The 18,404-nt window shown below is 39.2% G+C and overlaps 2 protein-coding genes and 1 long non-coding RNA gene across 4 annotated transcripts in view; 2 read left to right on the top strand and 1 right to left on the bottom strand.

Moving 5' to 3' along the window:
* Positions 1-6,679, top strand: part of C4H7orf31 (chromosome 4 C7orf31 homolog) — a 39,785-nt gene extending 33,106 nt beyond the window's left edge. Inside the window, exons 7-9 of the mRNA XM_044246247.1 lie at positions 2,493-2,667; positions 2,988-3,079; positions 5,777-6,679. Of these exons, the coding sequence (XP_044102182.1) occupies positions 2,493-2,667; positions 2,988-3,079; positions 5,777-6,598 (1,089 nt within the window). The 3' untranslated portion in view covers positions 6,599-6,679. The remainder of the gene's footprint in view (positions 1-2,492; positions 2,668-2,987; positions 3,080-5,776) is intronic.
* LOC122904918 overlaps positions 1-15,517 on the bottom strand; it is a 55,370-nt gene extending 39,853 nt beyond the window's left edge. For both annotated transcript variants that reach the window (XR_006384282.1, XR_006384281.1), the window contains exon 1: positions 15,300-15,517. This is a non-coding gene — a long non-coding RNA (uncharacterized LOC122904918). The remainder of the gene's footprint in view (positions 1-15,299) is intronic.
* A 101-nt stretch (positions 15,518-15,618) lies between these two features.
* LOC122904917 (cytochrome c) lies at positions 15,619-18,149 on the top strand. Its single transcript, XM_044246248.1, has 3 exons — positions 15,619-15,722; positions 16,822-16,998; positions 17,121-18,149. Exons 2-3 carry the CDS (start codon positions 16,830-16,832, stop codon positions 17,267-17,269), a joined length of 318 nt encoding a protein of 105 aa, XP_044102183.1. The 5' UTR covers positions 15,619-15,722; positions 16,822-16,829; the 3' UTR covers positions 17,270-18,149.
* Positions 18,150-18,404: the final 255 nt, after the last annotated feature.

The raw sequence follows: 18,404 nt of genomic DNA, 5'->3' as shown, positions 1-18,404 counted from the left end.
GGGACTTGAACCAAGACCTGAACCAAAGGCAGACACTTAACTGACTGAGCCATCTAGGTGTCCCTATTCCTGACTCTTTAAACTCTTTCCAAGATACCATGGGTTCCAATAAAATCTCATGTCCCCTTCTTTCTTCCTCTGTACCCTTACCTGCATTTCAGTAGATCATTATAGTTATTTAAACTAGATTAAGACACAGGGTTAATCCAGCCCCTTGGAACAATATTTTTTTTTAAAAGTCCTTATTTCTAAGCTGCTTTTGCAAATCATGATGAAGAGAACAAAGAATGGGGCACCTGGGTGGCTCAGTCGTTAAGTGTCTGCCTTCAGCTCAGGTCATGATCCCAGGGTTTTAGGATGGAGCCCCATGTCGGACTCCGTGCTCGGTGGGGGTCTGCTTCTCCTTCTTCCTCTGCTTGCGGCTCCCCATGCTGTGCTCTCTTCGTCAAATAAATAAATAAAATATTTTAAAAGAGAGAGAGAGAGAGAAGAATAAACAAGTCACGTATTTGTTAAAGATTTATAGAGGTGATTACTTAATACTTGAAACAGTCTTCTGTCAAGTGCCTTTTACCATGACTATTCCATATATGGAAAATGGGAATCATTCCAACTTCAAAAGCTTGCTATAATCAGTATCATCCTTAGATCCAGAACTTTAGAAGGCTCCATGCCTTTTGGCCCAGCCCTAGCCTTCCTCTGGCTGTACCCCTCCCTATGGCACAGAATGTTTGTGGGTACAAGGGGATATATCTATCAAGAGCCCATGTTCCCCAGTCTCCCACCCCAGCCTGATGTTGGACTGAAGAAATCCTTGACAAAATGGCACTGACCCCAGTACTAGGGCCTTCGTGGGGGTCTCTTCCTCAGGTCCATCCTCCCGGGGTTGACACTGCTTCTAAGCTAGTATATACCTCTAACTCAAAGGGGTGGCCAAGTGGTGGCTCTTTGCTGGAAGCAGAGGTAAAAGGCATAATGGAGCTTGAACCGGGTACACTTATATTCAAGACACTTCATCATTTGGGATGGAATTGGGGGCAGGAAGAAAGCCGTAAGAGATGCTGAGGCCAAGGGCCATCGACTAGCTCTTTCTGAACTACCATATCCCAATACAGAATTAGGATAGTCGAAGAAGTCTAAATTTGAACGTGGTCTTCCAAGTTGTCATGAAGGTATTTTGTCAAGGTAGAAGGATGAAACACATTTTATTTCTTTAGCAGCTTATTTGCTTAATTTATAAATTAAGCTAGTTAGACTGATGGACTGTGGGCTCTCACTATACTCTAGCCCGAAGACCTGCAAATGGTAAGGGTGGGCCTGTCAGGACAAATGCATAGTGTTCAAGAAAGTTAACTCAATACTTCCACCACCATCCATACCTTTGCTCTTACTATTCCTTGGGCCTCCCCATCTCTGCATGTCCTTTAAGGCCTATTTCTATAATATAACATAACATGGTCTCTTGTCTCCCTTCTCTGCTCCCAGCACTACTTTACTGTTCAGCTGGAATCAATCTCTTCCTCCTCTGAATTTACAAATAATTCTTACTTTTTTTTTAACAAATAATTCTTTCTTAACCTCTTTTATAACAAAGAGTTACTTTTCATCTTATAGTCATTTATGTCCATGCCTTATCTCCCCTCTAGTCAATATTCCTGGATGACTTGTTTCTGATCCATCCTTGTTCCCTGCAACTACCTTGCCCATATAGGTACTCAGTAAATATTTATTGAGTGTTATCAATCTGAGAAAAAGTGAATTTCTAAATAGCCAAAAAGACTACAATGAAACTCATTCATTTACTTTTATACCTCCTTTTGAAAATACAAAATAAAATCCATAGTAAACAGTTATGTCAACAGAATAAAAATTTTTATTTGAATTTGAGTGACTTAAACTTCATCAGAAATCAATAAAATGGGGCTCAGTTGGTTAAGCATCAGACTCTTGATTTAGGCTCAGGTCGAATGAGCAGTGTCGAGCTATGCCCTGGGCGTGGAGTCTGCTTAAGATTCTTTCTCTCTTTCCTCATCCCTGCCTCCCGTTCTCTTAAAAAATAAATAAATAAATAAAAATAATATATCAAATGGTGCCATTTTAGGCAAGGAAAAAGAAGTAGGAGGCACACAACATTGGCTGTATTTAGCCAAAGGAGTACCTCAGAGCCTTTATATCTCTAACAAAATGTTACTGGAGGTAGAGTATTCCCAGGGACATTTCTCCAATGTACTTTATCAGACAGAGTCCCTGCTAAAGCAAAAAAAAAAAAAAAAAAAACCTTTCAGAAAAGACCTCACCATTCCTTTGATAAAATATTGTATTTAACTCTAAATATGGTTAAGTTGAAGAATGTTAGTAATTAATGAAGGAAAAAAACAGTATCTGATTTCAACTTAGAATTTCCTTTACCCTCCTTCCTACTGACGTGGTCAATCAGCCCTTATTCTACTAGATAACATTAATGATGATAAACTCTTATGTTCATGTTCTAGTTTCCTAAATGCGTTGAGAAAAACAAGCCTATATTCTACCCAAAACCTCCTAAAACCTTCGCTCCTAACACTACTTTAAATTCGTGGGACCCTATTAGCTCTCTAAGAGAAGCCAACATACAAAGAAATCTTGAGAGGTCCCATTGGATCACTTCGTACACTCACGATTTTACAGGTATGGGTTTACTTTAATCCAAGTAAAAAGAACAAAATTAGAATATTTGAGAAATGCTGTTATATCTTATATAGCTTATATCTTCTTATATCTATATAGCTTATATCTTCTAGTGTTTTTCCCTGTTTCTTAATCAAAGTACTAAAAGAAGTTAGGGTGGGTGGTAAGCTTCTCTTAGTGAGAAACTGGGAGGTAAAATTCATTTTATTTGTTTTAATTATATTACAAAGAGAAATGGGTAAGTTTTTCTATAAAAGGTCATTTAAGTGTCATCTTTCATTTACTCTAACAATGTAATAAGATGTGATGTTTTCATTAAGGTCTGGGGCCCATGAACCCCCTTGAACTGGATGATTACCATGAAAAGGAGGTAGCAGAGTTAACTGGACAGATAGGATTTGACCCGGAGCCTGTAAGTAATTGCAGTCAACTCTCAGTTATTTAGGGTGAAAGTATCCAGGTGTTAGGCTCCTACCACTTTTTCTTCATGAGTCGTGGTGACCAAGTTAGCAAAGGGAAAATTTAACTCATTTTAGAAGTTAATTCTGAATTGAGTTGAACCAGTTTGAATACCCTTGTCCACTATTTCAAAAACAGGCAAGGTTTCTTTTCCTATTCTCAGCGCTGGTGTTTTATGTTTTATTTTTTTAAACAGATTTTCTACTATACTATTCTTCTAAAATTTACAAAGGAGTCAGTTTACAAATGCTTACCCTTTAATGCGATTCTTAATAAATTCCATGCATCTTTATATATTTGTGTATCTTGTACAGTATCACTGCTTTTGAAGAGATAGGGCCTCTTCCTAATACCCACAATAATTAGTTTGCTGAATTAAAATTGAAAGCAATAAATTCTCTGCCAATATTAATACAGATTTTTTAATCAGTTATGTGAAATGACCTGAAAGAAATGATCAAGCCCTTAGTAACAGAAATTATCATCTGTTGATTTACTTGAAATATAATGATGTAATAGTATACACATATGTTGTTTTATTTAGGGCCTAGATTTTATCCTATAAAACTACAAAGTTTTTAAAACAAAATAAGTATTTTCAAAGATATAAACTGTGGAAAGACCCATAAAAGGTAATTATAAGATATTTCAGTATGAACTCTTTTTAGACTGAACTCATTTATTTTACATTAGCTTCAGTTATTTCCCAAGGTGATAAAACTGAAACACCTGAAGTAGTTACACAGACTGTGCTTTATCATTCACTGAAGGGTTTTTTCCTTTATGTTACACTTGCAGCAAATATTCTCTAATACTAGAAAACACTATACATACACTGACATTGTCAAGCATGTTTAGCAGCTGTCCAGATTTCCACAGATTTGACCCTATAGGAAAGCAGCTTTATCATATTTACCAAAAAAATACATATATAATTATACAAAGGATGGTTGTCGAGTATATTATATGCAAAATTATTCTGCAATAAATCATCAACTAAATTTTTATTAATAACAAGATAAAATATGCCTAAAATAGTTAGTTTAAAAGTAAGTTTTAGTGAGTCTTGCTGGTTTCTAAAAGACAACAGACTCTGGGAATGCATGTTGTAGTGGTACAAAGTGTTGAAATATTTTGTTGTAGTAGAATGAAATACAGATACTTAAAACTGATTTTTGCATAAAAGGACACTGTAAAGTAGGATATGATACAACCTAGACTTTTACCTTATCAAAATTTAACACAGTATTTCAAAGAGCTGGGGTTTCTTTTTTTCTTCATAGTATCTACTCAAACCTGATTGCCTAAAGGTTATAACAGATCTGTTAATAACATGGAAATTCCTCCAACTCCAAGCAAATTAGGATCCAAGAAGACACTCCTAAATCCATTTTGTTTTCTAAATCCAAAATACAGTTTGTCACCATTCTCGTTTGTATTATCTCTGCTATCAATTCCATCCTCACCATCCAGCCATTCTTTTTTAATTTTTCTTCAATATACTGTCATTAAAATTTTCAAACATATGGAAAGTTGAAATAATTTTGCAGTTAACATTGATCTACCCACCATCTAGAGTCTACCATTAGCATTTTACCATACTTCTTTTATCACATAATCTACCCATCTTTCTATCCCTCCAACCATCCATCAATACACTTTATTATGTTTTACACATGTCAGAGTAAATTGCAGACAACAGGCTACTTCAGCCTTAAATATTCAGCATGCATACAATTAAACAGCTCAATTTGTTGCAGTTTTTCTTTTAAGGCAAGTACACATTCACTGAAATTGCACAAATTTTAAGCATACATTCAATGAGTTCTGACAAATGCACATATTTTTGTAACCCAACCACTTACGGATATAATGAACATTACTATCATCCCAGCAAGTTTCTACCTGCCCTTTCTTCATCAACTCCTCCCTCTTCCTCCTGTCCCCCCACCACAGACATCTATGAATAACCTTTTAAATACCCACACTACTTTTGCAGTTACCAGACAGACTTAACAATATTTGTAAAACATCTCAAAAAGCACAGACATAACATCTCCCCACAGATGGGTGTTTTTCTGAGCACAGCACATCACTGGCCTCAGCATTCACCCAAGATGCTTGTTAAAAAAGCAGATTCCTGAGCCCTACTGCAGAACCTCTGAATCACAATCTCAAAGGATCAAGCTTAGGAATCTCATTTTTCTCCCAGCTCCAAAGCTGATTCTGATTCAACCAAGGTTTAAGAACGGCTGGGCTGGCCAAATAAAGAAAGCTTACACTGAGATTTAAATAACTGCACATAACTGTTACCATCATCTGTTCGGGATGGCAGAAGTCTTGCTCCTGAGATCCCTTCAATATCTCTGAAAGTTTGAAAGCAAAGACTTCCTACATCGAGGAGTTTTTCTATAGCCAAGTAAAAATATCTATCCCCTTTCCACATGAGTAGAAGAGAAAAACATGTGTTTATTATGGCATAAATGTCAATGTCTATAAATAATCAAACAAATATTGCAATATGTACTCCTACACCCACCCCGTGTTTACTCAGTGAAAATGGGTATGAATTTGACCTGCCACTTGTAGTGATAAACTTACAATGCCAGAGTTATTAACTGATTTCCTCCTTTTTATCCCACCACTACAGCAAGAAAAATTCCATCCTGTTTTAAAACCTCCAAGGCCCTTGGAAGGACGAATTGCTCGACTGATTCAGAACCGACGTCCTCTGGAGGCTACTGTCCAGCAAAAACCACCTTCCTGTCCAGATTGTACCCCTAGAGTTTTGTGTAATTTTCATACCTTTATACCCAGTTCTACAGAAATGATGGCACTTCGTGATAACACACTGGCGGGAGCCACCCATAAAAAACAGGAAATTGAAGACAAGATTAAGCAAGAACAACAACTGCTATCTGCCTGTGCATCCCCACCTAGTTACCCAACAAAAGATCTGGCTAACATTTGTGACATAAAAACATTTCCAAAAATCACAGATACTAAAAAGATAGAAGATTTGTACTGGAGACAGCTGGCATTAAAACCCCAACATATACCTTACTGTAACCCAAACCATTATATTCCATATGAGCGATTTAAATCTGTCATACGTGACCAGTGTAGTATGTGTCAAAACTCTGTTAGCCTTAATAAGCCTAGTATTTTAGAAAGTAAACAAGACTTGGAAGCCTTAGATTTAGAACATTTTTTAAGTAAGCGAGAAGAACAGTTGTCCTTGGACATAGAAAACGATGAGGAAACAAGACCTATTCTGGGTTGGATTCCTAGAGCTGGAGTGGCCAAGCCTCAGACTGACCTGCTGGAGCTTAAGAACAATTTTTCAAAAACTGGTGCACAAAAACGTTTCCATAAATCAATTCTACAAGACCATAAAGATCTCAGGGATAAGGAGCATTCAGGGATGAAACACCAATTCTATGGCCATAATTCCTATTATTTCTACAATTGAGATATTCATCCCTTCCTTTGAAACCCAGCTTCTTGCAAGGAAAGTAAAACTATAACAGTTCTTCATGTTGTTGGATTCTGTTTTCTAGAAGAGCCATAATGATCTTGCTAATGAAGTTTATGTTTTCAGGAACTTAAGTTAGGATCTGGTCAGAGGAACCCAGAAAAGGAAATGTTCTTACTTCTTGAAAAGTTTAACAATTTCAATAAAATATTAGAATGAGAAATATTTAAAGTCTTTAATCTCATTTTCAAATTATACTCCAAGGAAATTTTCCAAAATCTTGAAAAACAATGTGTATGATAAAGTTTACCTCACTGTTTTACAAAAATGAGTAGTTGAAATTTCTATGCCCAGTAACTGACAGATGTCTATACAACTATAGTACCTTCATAAATGTGAACCCTGTCCCCTTCTGTAAATATTTGTACAAAATAACACCAAATACAAAAGACAAAACTCAAATGCCCAGTTAATTGCGAGACAGGTCTATAAATTACATTAACTTAATAAGTTAAATATATGGGCCCTTTTTTTTTTTTTAAGTAAACATGTGGACAAAATAAGTTGGTAGAAAAAATAAAACCAAAAATGCTTTGCATGCACACATTCAAAGCTAGATGTTTCCTTTCCTTTAGCTCCCTTACAGAGAAACATATTTCTTTTATGCAGGGAAAAAAATTGATTTTATTATGAAAATCTAACAATGGCTTTAATTAATAACTGGTTAGTTCTAATTGTGGCAAGAAAGGATGGTGTCTTAGTCTGTTTGGGCTGCTAAAATAAAATTCCATAAACTAGGCGTCTTACCAACAACACTTACTTCTCACAGTTCTAGAGGGTGGGAAGTCCAAGGTCATAGCACTGGCAGAATTGGTGTCTGCTTCCTCACTGATGGCCATCTTCTCCCTGTAACCTCACAAGGTGGAAGGGGCAAGAGATCGCTCCAGGGCCTCTTTTATAAGGGCACTAACCCTATTCATGAAGGATCCACCTTCATGAAATAATCACCTCCCAAAGGTCCTACCTCCTAATAAACTTTAGGAGTTAGGATTTTAACATATGAATTTTAGGGGGACATAAACATATACATCATAGCAGATGGCTTGATAGCAATTACTCTAAAGCCATGTATTTTTGGAAGGGGTCTACCAAGAGTTTGGCTAACCCTCAAATGCAAGTCAACTCATTTAATGTGCCAAAAGACTTATTTTTTTTTTAAAGATTTTATTTTATTTATTTGAGAGAGAGAGACAGTGAGAGAGAGAATGAGCGAGGAGAAGGTCAGAGAGCGAAGCAGACTCCCCATGGAGCTGGGAGCCTGATGTGGGACTCGATCCCGGGACTCCAGGATCACGCCCTGAGCCGGAGGCAGTCATTCAACCAACTGCGCCACCCAGGCATCCCCAAAAGACTTATTTTAGACATAGTTTATCAAGAAGAGTTCATAAGGAAATTCTAAGGAGTGTTTTGTTGAGATTTCATTTAGTTTTTATGTTTCCTGACCATGTCATTTAATTACACCTCCTTTAAAACTTTTCTGGACCAAAATAATGGAATTTTATTTTCAATCTCAATTTTAGAGCCCTTGTTATATTAGGTATTATGGGATGCAAAAAGTTACGTGATAAGGGATGCCTGGGTGGCTCAGTTGGTTAAGCAGCTGCCTTCGGCTCAGGTCATGATCCCAGGGTCCTGGGATCGAGTCCCACATTGGGCTCCTTGCTTGGCAGGGAGCCTGCTTCTCCCTCTGCCTCTGCCTGCCTCTTTGTCTGCCTGTGCTCGCTCGCTCTCTCTCCCTCTCTCTCTGGCAAAAAAATAAATAAAATCTTAAAAAAAAAAAAAAGTTACGTGATAAAAATAATATTGGAGAAAACTAAGGGCAACAAAACCATCACATTACTAATCACAGAATTCTCCACAGACTTTAATATGAAACATATCTGGGAACGTGAGGGGAAGGGAGGGATATACACATTTCTCAAATTAATTTGATCTTTTTATCATACAGGTTATTATCAGACTACAATTCTGAAAAACTCTGGAAGATAGGACTCTGCAGTATGGGAATTGGGGGTTTTAATTGTACATTTTCCCCGGATTGCAGGCACACAGAACTGCATTAGGACTATGGGCATTCACTCTACCCACCTCTATGTGGGTATGTGTGAAGAGAGAAGGCTGTGTCACTGCTGCATAGAGGTGGGTAGAGTGAATGCCCATAGCCCTAACTCCTCAATACTCCTAAGAGGATGTCAGACCTACTCCTAACTCTCTGGTTGTTAAGGCCTCACTAGGTGACAGCGAATACCTATCCTCCAAGTATGCTCATCATAAGCTCAACTTTGATAAATATTTATGGAGACTTCCAGATTAAGATATATTGAATCCATGCATCTATTCTTTCTTACTCCAAATAGCATGTTAAAACTATGGCAAATTATTTTGGTTTTTTACTGTATTTTTTTGTTTGTTTTATCCTACACAAAAAAGTATAAACCAGCCTGGTCAGTAGGGGGAATAGAGCCAAGACATTAGGAACATTCTGGAAAGGAGATAAATGAAAGATAGATTCTAACTGGCTGAAGACACTAAGAACTATGAACTGGCATTGGGGAAAACAGCCTGATTTACACAGGCTCAAAAGGTTTAGGAAAGGTTTAGGAAATCCATACTACTCCCAGCCCTTTAGGAGAGGTCAAGTCCAGTGTTACAAGTGCCTCCTGCTGATAAACCCAACCAGAACCCAGACAGTAAGGAGGTGCATGTGATGTATCCTTCGATTCCACTGTACTAAGGCAAAGAATGGTGGAAAATGGATGTAGACAGATAAGAAGAAAATAACCAGCACAATGTTCTCATAAATACCAACTCCTCAGTGCTGACAGGTACAGCCTCCTTCCACACCAGGCTACCAGAAAACTGACATACATCAACTCTCCAGGACAGAAAGAATTCACAGCTGAGGTTGAACAAGCTACACACTGCCCTCTTATTCTCTTATTTTCGTTCTCACATTAAAAACATCCTTTTCACGCTCTACTTCATGCCACGTTTTTCACACTTTTGTATTTTTTTTTTTTGTAATTTTGCTGTTTAAGACAGTCCCCAAGTTCAGTGCTGAAGTGCCATCTAATAACCCTTAAGTGCAAGAAGTCTGGGATGTGCCTTACAGAGAAAATGTTTGTTAGATGTGCTCTATTCAGACATAAATTCTTAGACTTGCCGCCAAAAATGTGATACATAAAAGAAAGAACTGATGAAGGGGACTTCATCAAAACTTAGAAATTTTGCTGTATGAAAGAGCCTGTTAAGAGGATGAAAAGCTATGCTACAAATTGGGAGAAAATATTTTGTACGCCACATATCTAACAAAGGACAAACATCCAGAATACAAGATTAAGAACAAAGCTTGCTATCTACCTATGCATCCCCACCTTGTTACCCAACAAAAGATCAAACATTTATGACATAAAAACATTTCCAAAACTCACAGATACCAAAAAGAAGGTTTGTACTGGAGAGAGCTGACATTAAAACCCCAACATAGAAAACCTCACTGAAACCCAAACCATTACATTCCCTACAAGTGGTTTAAATCTGTCATACATGACCAGTGTACTATGTTTTTTTGGATTTATATGCTGTAGTTGTTATGTATACATATATTTTTAAATATTAATGTATATTTTCTACTATATTAAAACGGTCTGACAATAAAAAGGCTGCTTATGGAATATTGCTATGTTAAACTTTACTTAGAGGATGTTAAATCTTTAGAATTAAGGTTTCCCCCAGGGGAAGCCTCCATAGGTCAGGGGTTAGAGCACTGATCTTATAGAATTAAGGTTTCCCCCAGAAAAAGATTAATGGAAACATCACTTGCTTTTCAGACTTGAAAGCTGCTGCCTCAAAAAGTAGTTTACACAAACAATAAGTTTAAAAAAAAAAAAACACTTTAGAACACAACGAATACTTTTATTTTGGTATGCATCTATATCTCAGCATTTAGTGGTCTTGAATAGAAAAGTGGAAAAATGCAGCAATTTGCCAGGAAGTCAAGCCCACCAATTTCAGGGATCTGCTGTGCAAACTGAGTTCTTTCTTTCTTTTTTTTTTTTTAAGATTTCATTTATTTATTTGACAGAGATAACAAGTAGGCAGAGAGACTTGGATTCTCCAGTCCCATTTGACACTTCAGATAGCTGTATCTCTGTTCAACAGTTCGACTGCAAACACAGCCAGAACTGTGCTTCTACAGGAACTGTAAGATAAATAATAAATGTCTGCTTATCATACTATATGCAGTTTAATTCAATGATCATAATTTTTATTTCTACAAGTTAGCTTTAGCTTTTTAAAAAATCTGCCTGGTTGGAGTGCCTGGGTGACTCAATGGGTTAAGGTTCTGCCTTTTGCTCGGGTCATGATCTCAGGGTCCTGGGATGGAGACCGCATCAAGCTCTCTGCTCAGGGGAGCCTGCTTCTCCCTCTCCCTACTGCTCCTCCTGCTTGTACTCTTTCTCTGTCAAATAAAATCCTTAAAAACATAAAAAAACTGCCTGGTTGTTTTTGATAGTCTCTTGTTCATTGCAAACGCTTCTGTTTTCTACTTTGTCTAAATGTTTTAAATATCATTTCATATTATACATTCAAAAGGTAAATAAAAATTATTTTCTTTGTTTATAAAGGAAAATGACACCATTTCTCTTGTTTCCCCCTTCTAAGTTTTTCCTGTGAAAATCAAGATGGTCGAAGTCCTCACCCTAGCCTTTAAGAATGTAAGACTATCTGAGAGGTCTGGGCTTGATCCCTTGCGGTATGTAAACACCTAGGAAGAGAGAGCTTCTTCACCTTTAGGACCTTAACGTAGGTAAAACTACTTGTTCTTTCAGAAAATAAATTTTATTATTCTTTTGGATGAGGATAACTAATTAAACAAATCGCCAATTCCTGAGTGAACTTAGGGTGAAAGACTGAAAAAAAAAAACCAAAAACTCAACCAAGAAGGATCTAGCCACAAACTGTGATGACAAGTCCTCCTACAGAAAACTGGTTACCATTAATCCAAATAACAAGCAGTAATTGTGCTGCCAAAAGCAAACAGACTACTATTGATCCTAAAGCCTCATGTTTGTTACATGCTAGCTAAAAACAGCATGGCATAAAGGCATTATAATTAATTTAGCTGTATAAATTGTGAGATTTTATTCTGATTGGGTAGTTTCTTGTGAGCTACCTATATACAACCACTACATTGTGCTTACTCAATAATGAACAAGTTTATTTTTGTAATATAGTAAAGTGAGAACACATCTCTTTCTTGGTCCTATTTTTACTTCTGCAATGATATCTAAGAATTCCAACTCCTACTGCCCTTTGTGGGTGTAATTTTGCTCTTTGCTGTTTTTCATGATGATCTTATGCTTGGCATTTCTTAAGCCTAAGAACCCAGGCTCTCAGGATTCCCACTGAGAATGGGAATCCTGAGAGCCTGGGTTAAAATACTCCTTTGCAGATTTATGTTTGCTTCTGCCAGACACCAGAACACACTGCTCACCCAGAACTACTGTGTTAACTTTTCAGCTAGAGATTTCCCAGACCATGTGGGTAGAGTAAAATCAAACCCTAAAACTGCATGAGGGCTGACCTGCAGTTATGAATTCTCAGGGAATACTTTTTCCTTCCGCCCAGTACCTAATGATGTGGGAAACAAAGAAGAAAAATTATTAAATTTCCTTACTACCTACAGCCTATTGACAAGTCCTTGAAACTGTCAGAGTGACAGTCCTCTACGGACTCAACTGCCTCGATATTAATACTTTGCTAAGGGCAAAAGACATCCTAGTCCAACCGCACCCCCAATCCTATAAATCTACTTAACATATAAAAAATCCTTTAGAAATTTCCTTCATCTCTGGGCGCCTGGGTGGCTCAGGTCAAGGTCCCAGGGTCCTGGGATCAACACTTGCATCACATCATGACATCGGGCTCCCTGCTCAGCAGGAAGCCAGCTTCTACCTCTCCCTCTCCCACCCCCCATGCTTGTGTTCCCTCTCATGCTGTCTCTCTGTCAAAGAAATAAAATCTTGAAATAAAGAAAAGAAAAGAAATTTACTTATTCTCTAAACCCCCGAAGATGTGTGTTGGCAAGCACCCCTGCCCCAAGCATAGGCCCACTGATATAAATCTGAAGGGCCTTATGACTAAGGTTTTATTAACAGTAATAAATGACCTGTCCCAACAGTAATAAATGACCTGTCCCAACAATAGCTAGCCCCCTCAAAGTCCTGGAAACCTTGCTTCCAAATTCCTTAGAGACTTGTGCTATTCCCTAAACCCCTCCCAACTTTACAGTATATAATGGACCATTCCTTATGATCCCAGTGCAACTCTTCCTGCCTACAGGTTCTGCCCCTGTGCTTTACTAAAACCACCTTTTTGCACCAAAGATGTCTCAAGAATTCTTTGTTGGCCAACTGCTTCAAACCCAAAGAACGTCAGTTCTTCCTTACATCATCTAGGGCCAAGCCAAACAAGACTAACAAGACTAACCTGGATCTTCCCTTTGCTGGTTAACAGACTATAATTTATCCTTTGGATTCAAGTGTTTCAGCATTATGCTGGGGTCTCAGCCAAGCCTACCTCCTCACCCCCTTACTCTTACCTCTTATGAGGTTTACTTTCATTCTGCTGAGCTGCTGTTAAAGCCTAAAGTTCTTTTACTTCAGCAAAAGTCCCCAGGATGTCCCTAAAGTCAGCTTAAACTTGCCATGTTCATTTTCAGTTCTTATTCCCCACATCACCCCTGCCTTCAATCCGATTTCTCTTACTTTCATGTGACTTTGTTAAATGTTTTGATCTGGGGGAAAGATATCTTATTAGATCTTTTTCATCAGAAGGGTCTTTAAAAATATGGCATCCAGTATGTTGGTGGAAGGAAATATCAAAGACCTTTGTTTTATGATAGCTATACTCCTTACCAGCCACTATCAAACGTATTGGATAAGATAGAGGTAGGTGGAAAAGACATGACATAGAATAAAAAACAGAATATTATTGTTCTCAACTAATTCTCTCAGGTATCTTGAGTAAACTATAAGTACTATCTGTCTCTTCCAACTTGAATACAAAGATATTATAAAACATAATTTATGGTATCTGCTTTAGTAAAGGAATGTGCCAATTATTTACTTTTGCTGTTTTCTCTTTCCTCATCTTCCCATTACTCTCAATAACAAGACTCTATCCACAATGTTCTTAATTAAAAGTATTAAGAACTTCTGTTTTCTATTCTCCCCTTCATGGGAATAAATTTTAAATGATGTCAATCAATTCACTTGGTCAAGTGACTTAATATTACATCTACATGATCTGCAGTATCAGCACAATGATACTCCCCATGAGTCAACTCCTTTGTGAAAAAAGACTAGTAACTTCTGATATAACTAATACAACAGATTTTGATAGAACTATATTTAAAGACCACACGTATTTCTCGGAGGGAAATGGGTGAGAACACCAGTACTTGGTTTCCAAAGTACAGGCTAAATTTTCAAGGTGTTGCTAAGCTTGGTCTTTTAAATACTTGGTTAGTCAAATAAGCCTACTTCAGCAGTACACCTAAATGCTCACTATCTTGGTCGCTTCCAAAAGCCACAGAAGGTCTTGAGTAAGTGTAATTTCTGCTGTTTCACAGCCCGCTTTTGTAGCAGTAGTGTGTGCAATTATAGAGGAGGGAACTGGAAGTCAGGACACAGAAAACAAAAAGAAGAATCCAGTTATACAGAGAGATGGGTGGTCTGGAGCAGATACCATAGTACCCGTAATTTGGAAAGGTTGCAAGGCAATCTAATATCTATTGCTTAAATTGGGGGCAGGAGAAAGATTACTAGAATGTAAGCTCCACCAGAGAAAGAGTCCTCAATGATTTACTCCAGGTACATAGTATGTATTCAGTAAACATCTGACTGAATGCAGGCAGCGCTAGAATGTAAGAGGAAAAATTCATTCACGACTTGGGGTCTGAATCAGAGGGACAAGTGAGTCAAGAAGAAACCTGCCAGTGGAACTGACCAGGTCTGGAAGGGGAGCTAGTTCTGGAGGAAAAGTGTAACCGGAAGCTGTAGTACCAAACCTGCATTTCTCATACGACACCAACCGCATTCTCTTACTTGAACATCATTCCACCTAGGCTGGATGAGAGGCAAATCCTCTCTAGATTTCCAACTATTCTCTAATCCCATAAAAATGTTTCTTCCTAATGTTGCCTACACATCCTCCTTGTTCCGTACAGCAACGCGAGGAAGAGACGGGTGTCGGCACAAAAGAAGCCGGCAGGTGTGGGGCCAGACCTACAGTCCAGTTTCTGCCGCAGCTGCAGAACCTTCCCCATTCCACAATTTTGGGGCGTCCATCAAGGGGAGGTTTGAAACATGACTTCAAGTATCAGAATGAAGGCGAAACAAGAACACGTCAGGAGCTCTGGTCCAACTCTTAACAATTCTTAGTTCCAGGCTACCCCTTTTGGGTGCGGTTAGCACCATTCGTGGAAACACGATAGAAATTGGGTAAAGGTCGTCAGCTGACGGCACCGTAGCCCGAAGACCTCTACGTGCGCCAGAGTCAGGGCGTTCCCCTCGGGGCAGGCAAAACACCTCCCCTCTAAGCACATTACGTCAGCGAGCACTAGAGCAGTTACCTCGGCAGGATAACGCCCTCGGTCCAGCACGCAACTCCGCTCCACCCTCCCCTTGGGTACACGCATGCACACACGGGCAGAACGGTGATGTCAGCCCTTCCGGCACCACCTCGTTGTCGTACATCCAATGGCCTGTCGTAATTGCCGGCAAGAGAGCAGAAGGGCACCGCGCAGCACACCCTACCCTGCTAGCCGGCATATGCGCGGGTCATTGACGTAGGCCCTGGAGACTGGAGCCAATGAGGCGCGGTGGCGTCACCACGTACCAGGCGGCGCAGCCGCACGTCTTGCCGCGAGGGGACGGAGAGAGCTCGGTTGCACCAACACCGGTACTTAGGTGCACACCGGCGTGTCCTTGGGTTTAGAGAGCGGGACGTCCGGTTTGTGAGCGGACACCTTCGTTTCGCGCGCTACGAAAGAGCGGTGAGCGCGCGGCGCGGAGGCCGCAGCGGGCGGGAAGCCGAGCGCGGGGGCGCGCGATTGCGTTGAAGGGTGCGCGGGCAGGCTGAGGCCAGCGCCCGGGTTTTGCGGGTGCGGCCCACGTGAGGCCGGCAGCCCGGGAGTGACGACGACCCCAGCCTGTGGCCAGCCAGCACCCGATGGGTTACGGCTTGAGATGGGGCGGAACCCCGACTACGTGGGGATATGGACTCGATCAGGGTCGTGAAAGCCTGGAGGAGACTTGGGTACAATACGACTGAGACCCAGGCCCTCGTAGTCCGGGCTGAGGGGCTGTGGAAGTGACAAAACTAACCGAGATGGGGGCGGGAATGTGAGGGACGCGTGTAGCGCCTCACATTCTCCTTCACAGGGAGGAAAAACTGTTGCTTCTCCGAAAAGAGGTCATTTTTCTTCTGGGTCACTTGCCGCTTTTCCCCTCAACCAGCCTAGGCATCTCGGGAAGGTAGGTTTCATCAGTCTCCTTGAAACCGGCCTGATTGGGTGACCTCGTAGTTGCCTCCTGAGATCCCAGAACTAGAGGACGGGTGTCCCCGGGAGACCTCCACTGCCCTCTCACCTACACAGTAAGGCAGTTAATAGTGACCTGAGCAGCCTGAATCAAGCACGACTTACGTTTTTTAAATGTATTCTAACTTAATCAGCGAAGTGGCTTCGATTTGTAGTATGAATAATTAGACTTATTTAAAGGTTGAAATTTTTGTGGTTTTGGCTTAACGTAATCATGGTTTTCAACTTACTCAGATTTGTGACTCTTTGTGACCTTGACCTCAACTTTTGAAACCATTTTGAACTAGGCTCCCACTTTGCTTACTTGGTGTTTAATTCCGTCGTAAACACTCATGGATGTGTATTTAAGGAAGTTCTCCTTCCAACTAGTGGTTTCTGTATTACAGAGTCTTGTTGCAAGTGTACTGAGTAAAACGAGATTCAGAGATTCATCCTGGTTCTTATATCCTAGATTGGCAGTCAGTAGTAATTGTCAGTGGAGTAACCACTGATTGCTTTCCACTGGATTTTTACCTGGAGGGAAAAAGTAATAAATTGAGTGTTTCATTTTTAGATTTAAAAATGGGTGATGTTGAGAAGGGCAAGAAGATTTTTGTTCAGAAGTGTGCCCAGTGCCATACCGTGGAAAAGGGAGGCAAGCACAAGACTGGGCCAAATCTCCATGGTTTATTTGGCCGAAAGACCGGTCAGGCCCCTGGATTTTCTTACACGGATGCCAACAAGAATAAAGGTAAGGGGTTGGGGGCAGGGGGCAGTTTGTAAATAACAGGAGCACAAATTGCATGAATATAACCAATGGTAAATCCTTTATCAGGAGTGTAAAATATTTAACAATACATTCCTCCTTTTTAGGCATCACCTGGGGAGAGGAGACACTGATGGAGTATTTGGAGAATCCCAAGAAGTACATCCCTGGGACAAAAATGATCTTCGCTGGCATTAAGAAGACAGGGGAAAGAGCAGACTTGATAGCTTATCTCAAAAAAGCTACTAAGGAGTAATAATTGGCCATTGCCTTATTTATTGCAAAACAAAAATGTTTCATGACTTTTTTTTATGTGTTCAATTGATCTCATACACCAGAATTCAGATCATGAATGGCCGATAGAATATTTCTTTTGGACAGTCCTGATTAAAATAAGGTTGGCTTATGGTTAAATGAATATGATCAGCTTTTTGAACTTTGATAGTAATTCTGGTTCAGCAAGTGCTGTCAGTTTTCCCCTTTTAAAAATATGATCGGAATTGATTAGTAATGTTCAACTTTTCACAGAGGTGGTAAATGCATCTCTAAACTTATAGGAGATTGGTTTTATATTTAGATTTATATAACTGGTTATATTAATATATTTAAATACTGAGGAAATCCCTTCACTGTCTCAGAACCAGCAAGACTGAGCTGTGTTTCAGGTTGTGTTCATTAGCCTGTTAAAGGCAAGGGTTGAAGAGAAGCTGGCAGTGTCCACTTTTTTTTTTTTTCCTTAACTATGCCAATTTAATTAAAATTTCCTGCATCTAAAATGTTGCCTTTTGCTTAATGAAAGGCATTTTAGTGTGGTTTATGTATAATATTAAATAAAGAGTATTTAACACTTCTCATTTTATAGATAATCTAAGGTTAGATGCTTTTTAAAATTCAGTGTGACAGGATAAGCAGCAGACATGGCTTGTGAATTATCTATTAAGTCAGACTAAGTTATAATTCAGGATTGTCTTTTAAATAGCTATTCAGAGAGACAACTGTGGAAATACCATATATGTATGATTGGTAATGGTCCTTTTGCCAACTTGTTAGAAGGGTTAAAATGGGAGATACATCATCAGCACAAATTTGTAAATTATGTGATAAGGCTTAAGATAATTAAAAACAATCACAAATCATTTTTCTAATGTGCTTGATTTAATGACTGATGCCAAAATTTTGAGTAAAACAGTTCCAAGTACTTGTGGAGCAGTGTTTCTAGTTAGAGTACTTGTATTTTCTTAGTCCCCTAGGACACCGTGAACTAGAACAACCCTTCAATAATTCATCTTAATAGAGTTTCCTCAGCCAGAATGACCACTGTAGTGTTTATGCCAAATGTGGATAGACTAACCTGCTTCTAGTCATAGTTTTGGGGCATATAACTATAATTT

The sequence above is a fragment of the Neovison vison genome, chromosome 4 (genome assembly GCF_020171115.1).
Source record: "Neovison vison isolate M4711 chromosome 4, ASM_NN_V1, whole genome shotgun sequence".
NCBI lineage: Eukaryota > Metazoa > Chordata > Mammalia > Carnivora > Mustelidae > Neogale > Neogale vison.
The sequence above is the reverse complement of the archived record's forward strand: the minus strand, read 5'-3'. Positions and strand labels throughout refer to the sequence as shown.

Excerpts from the sequence above, each read along its gene's own strand:
- LOC122904917 (XM_044246248.1), top strand. The coding sequence starts at position 16,830 with ATGGGTGATGTTGAGAAGGGCAAGAAGATTTTTGTTCAGAAGTGTGCC. Across the intron at positions 16,999-17,120 it reads GGATGCCAACAAGAATAAAG|GCATCACCTGGGGAGAGGAG; the intron begins GTAAGGGGTTGG and ends CCTCCTTTTTAG.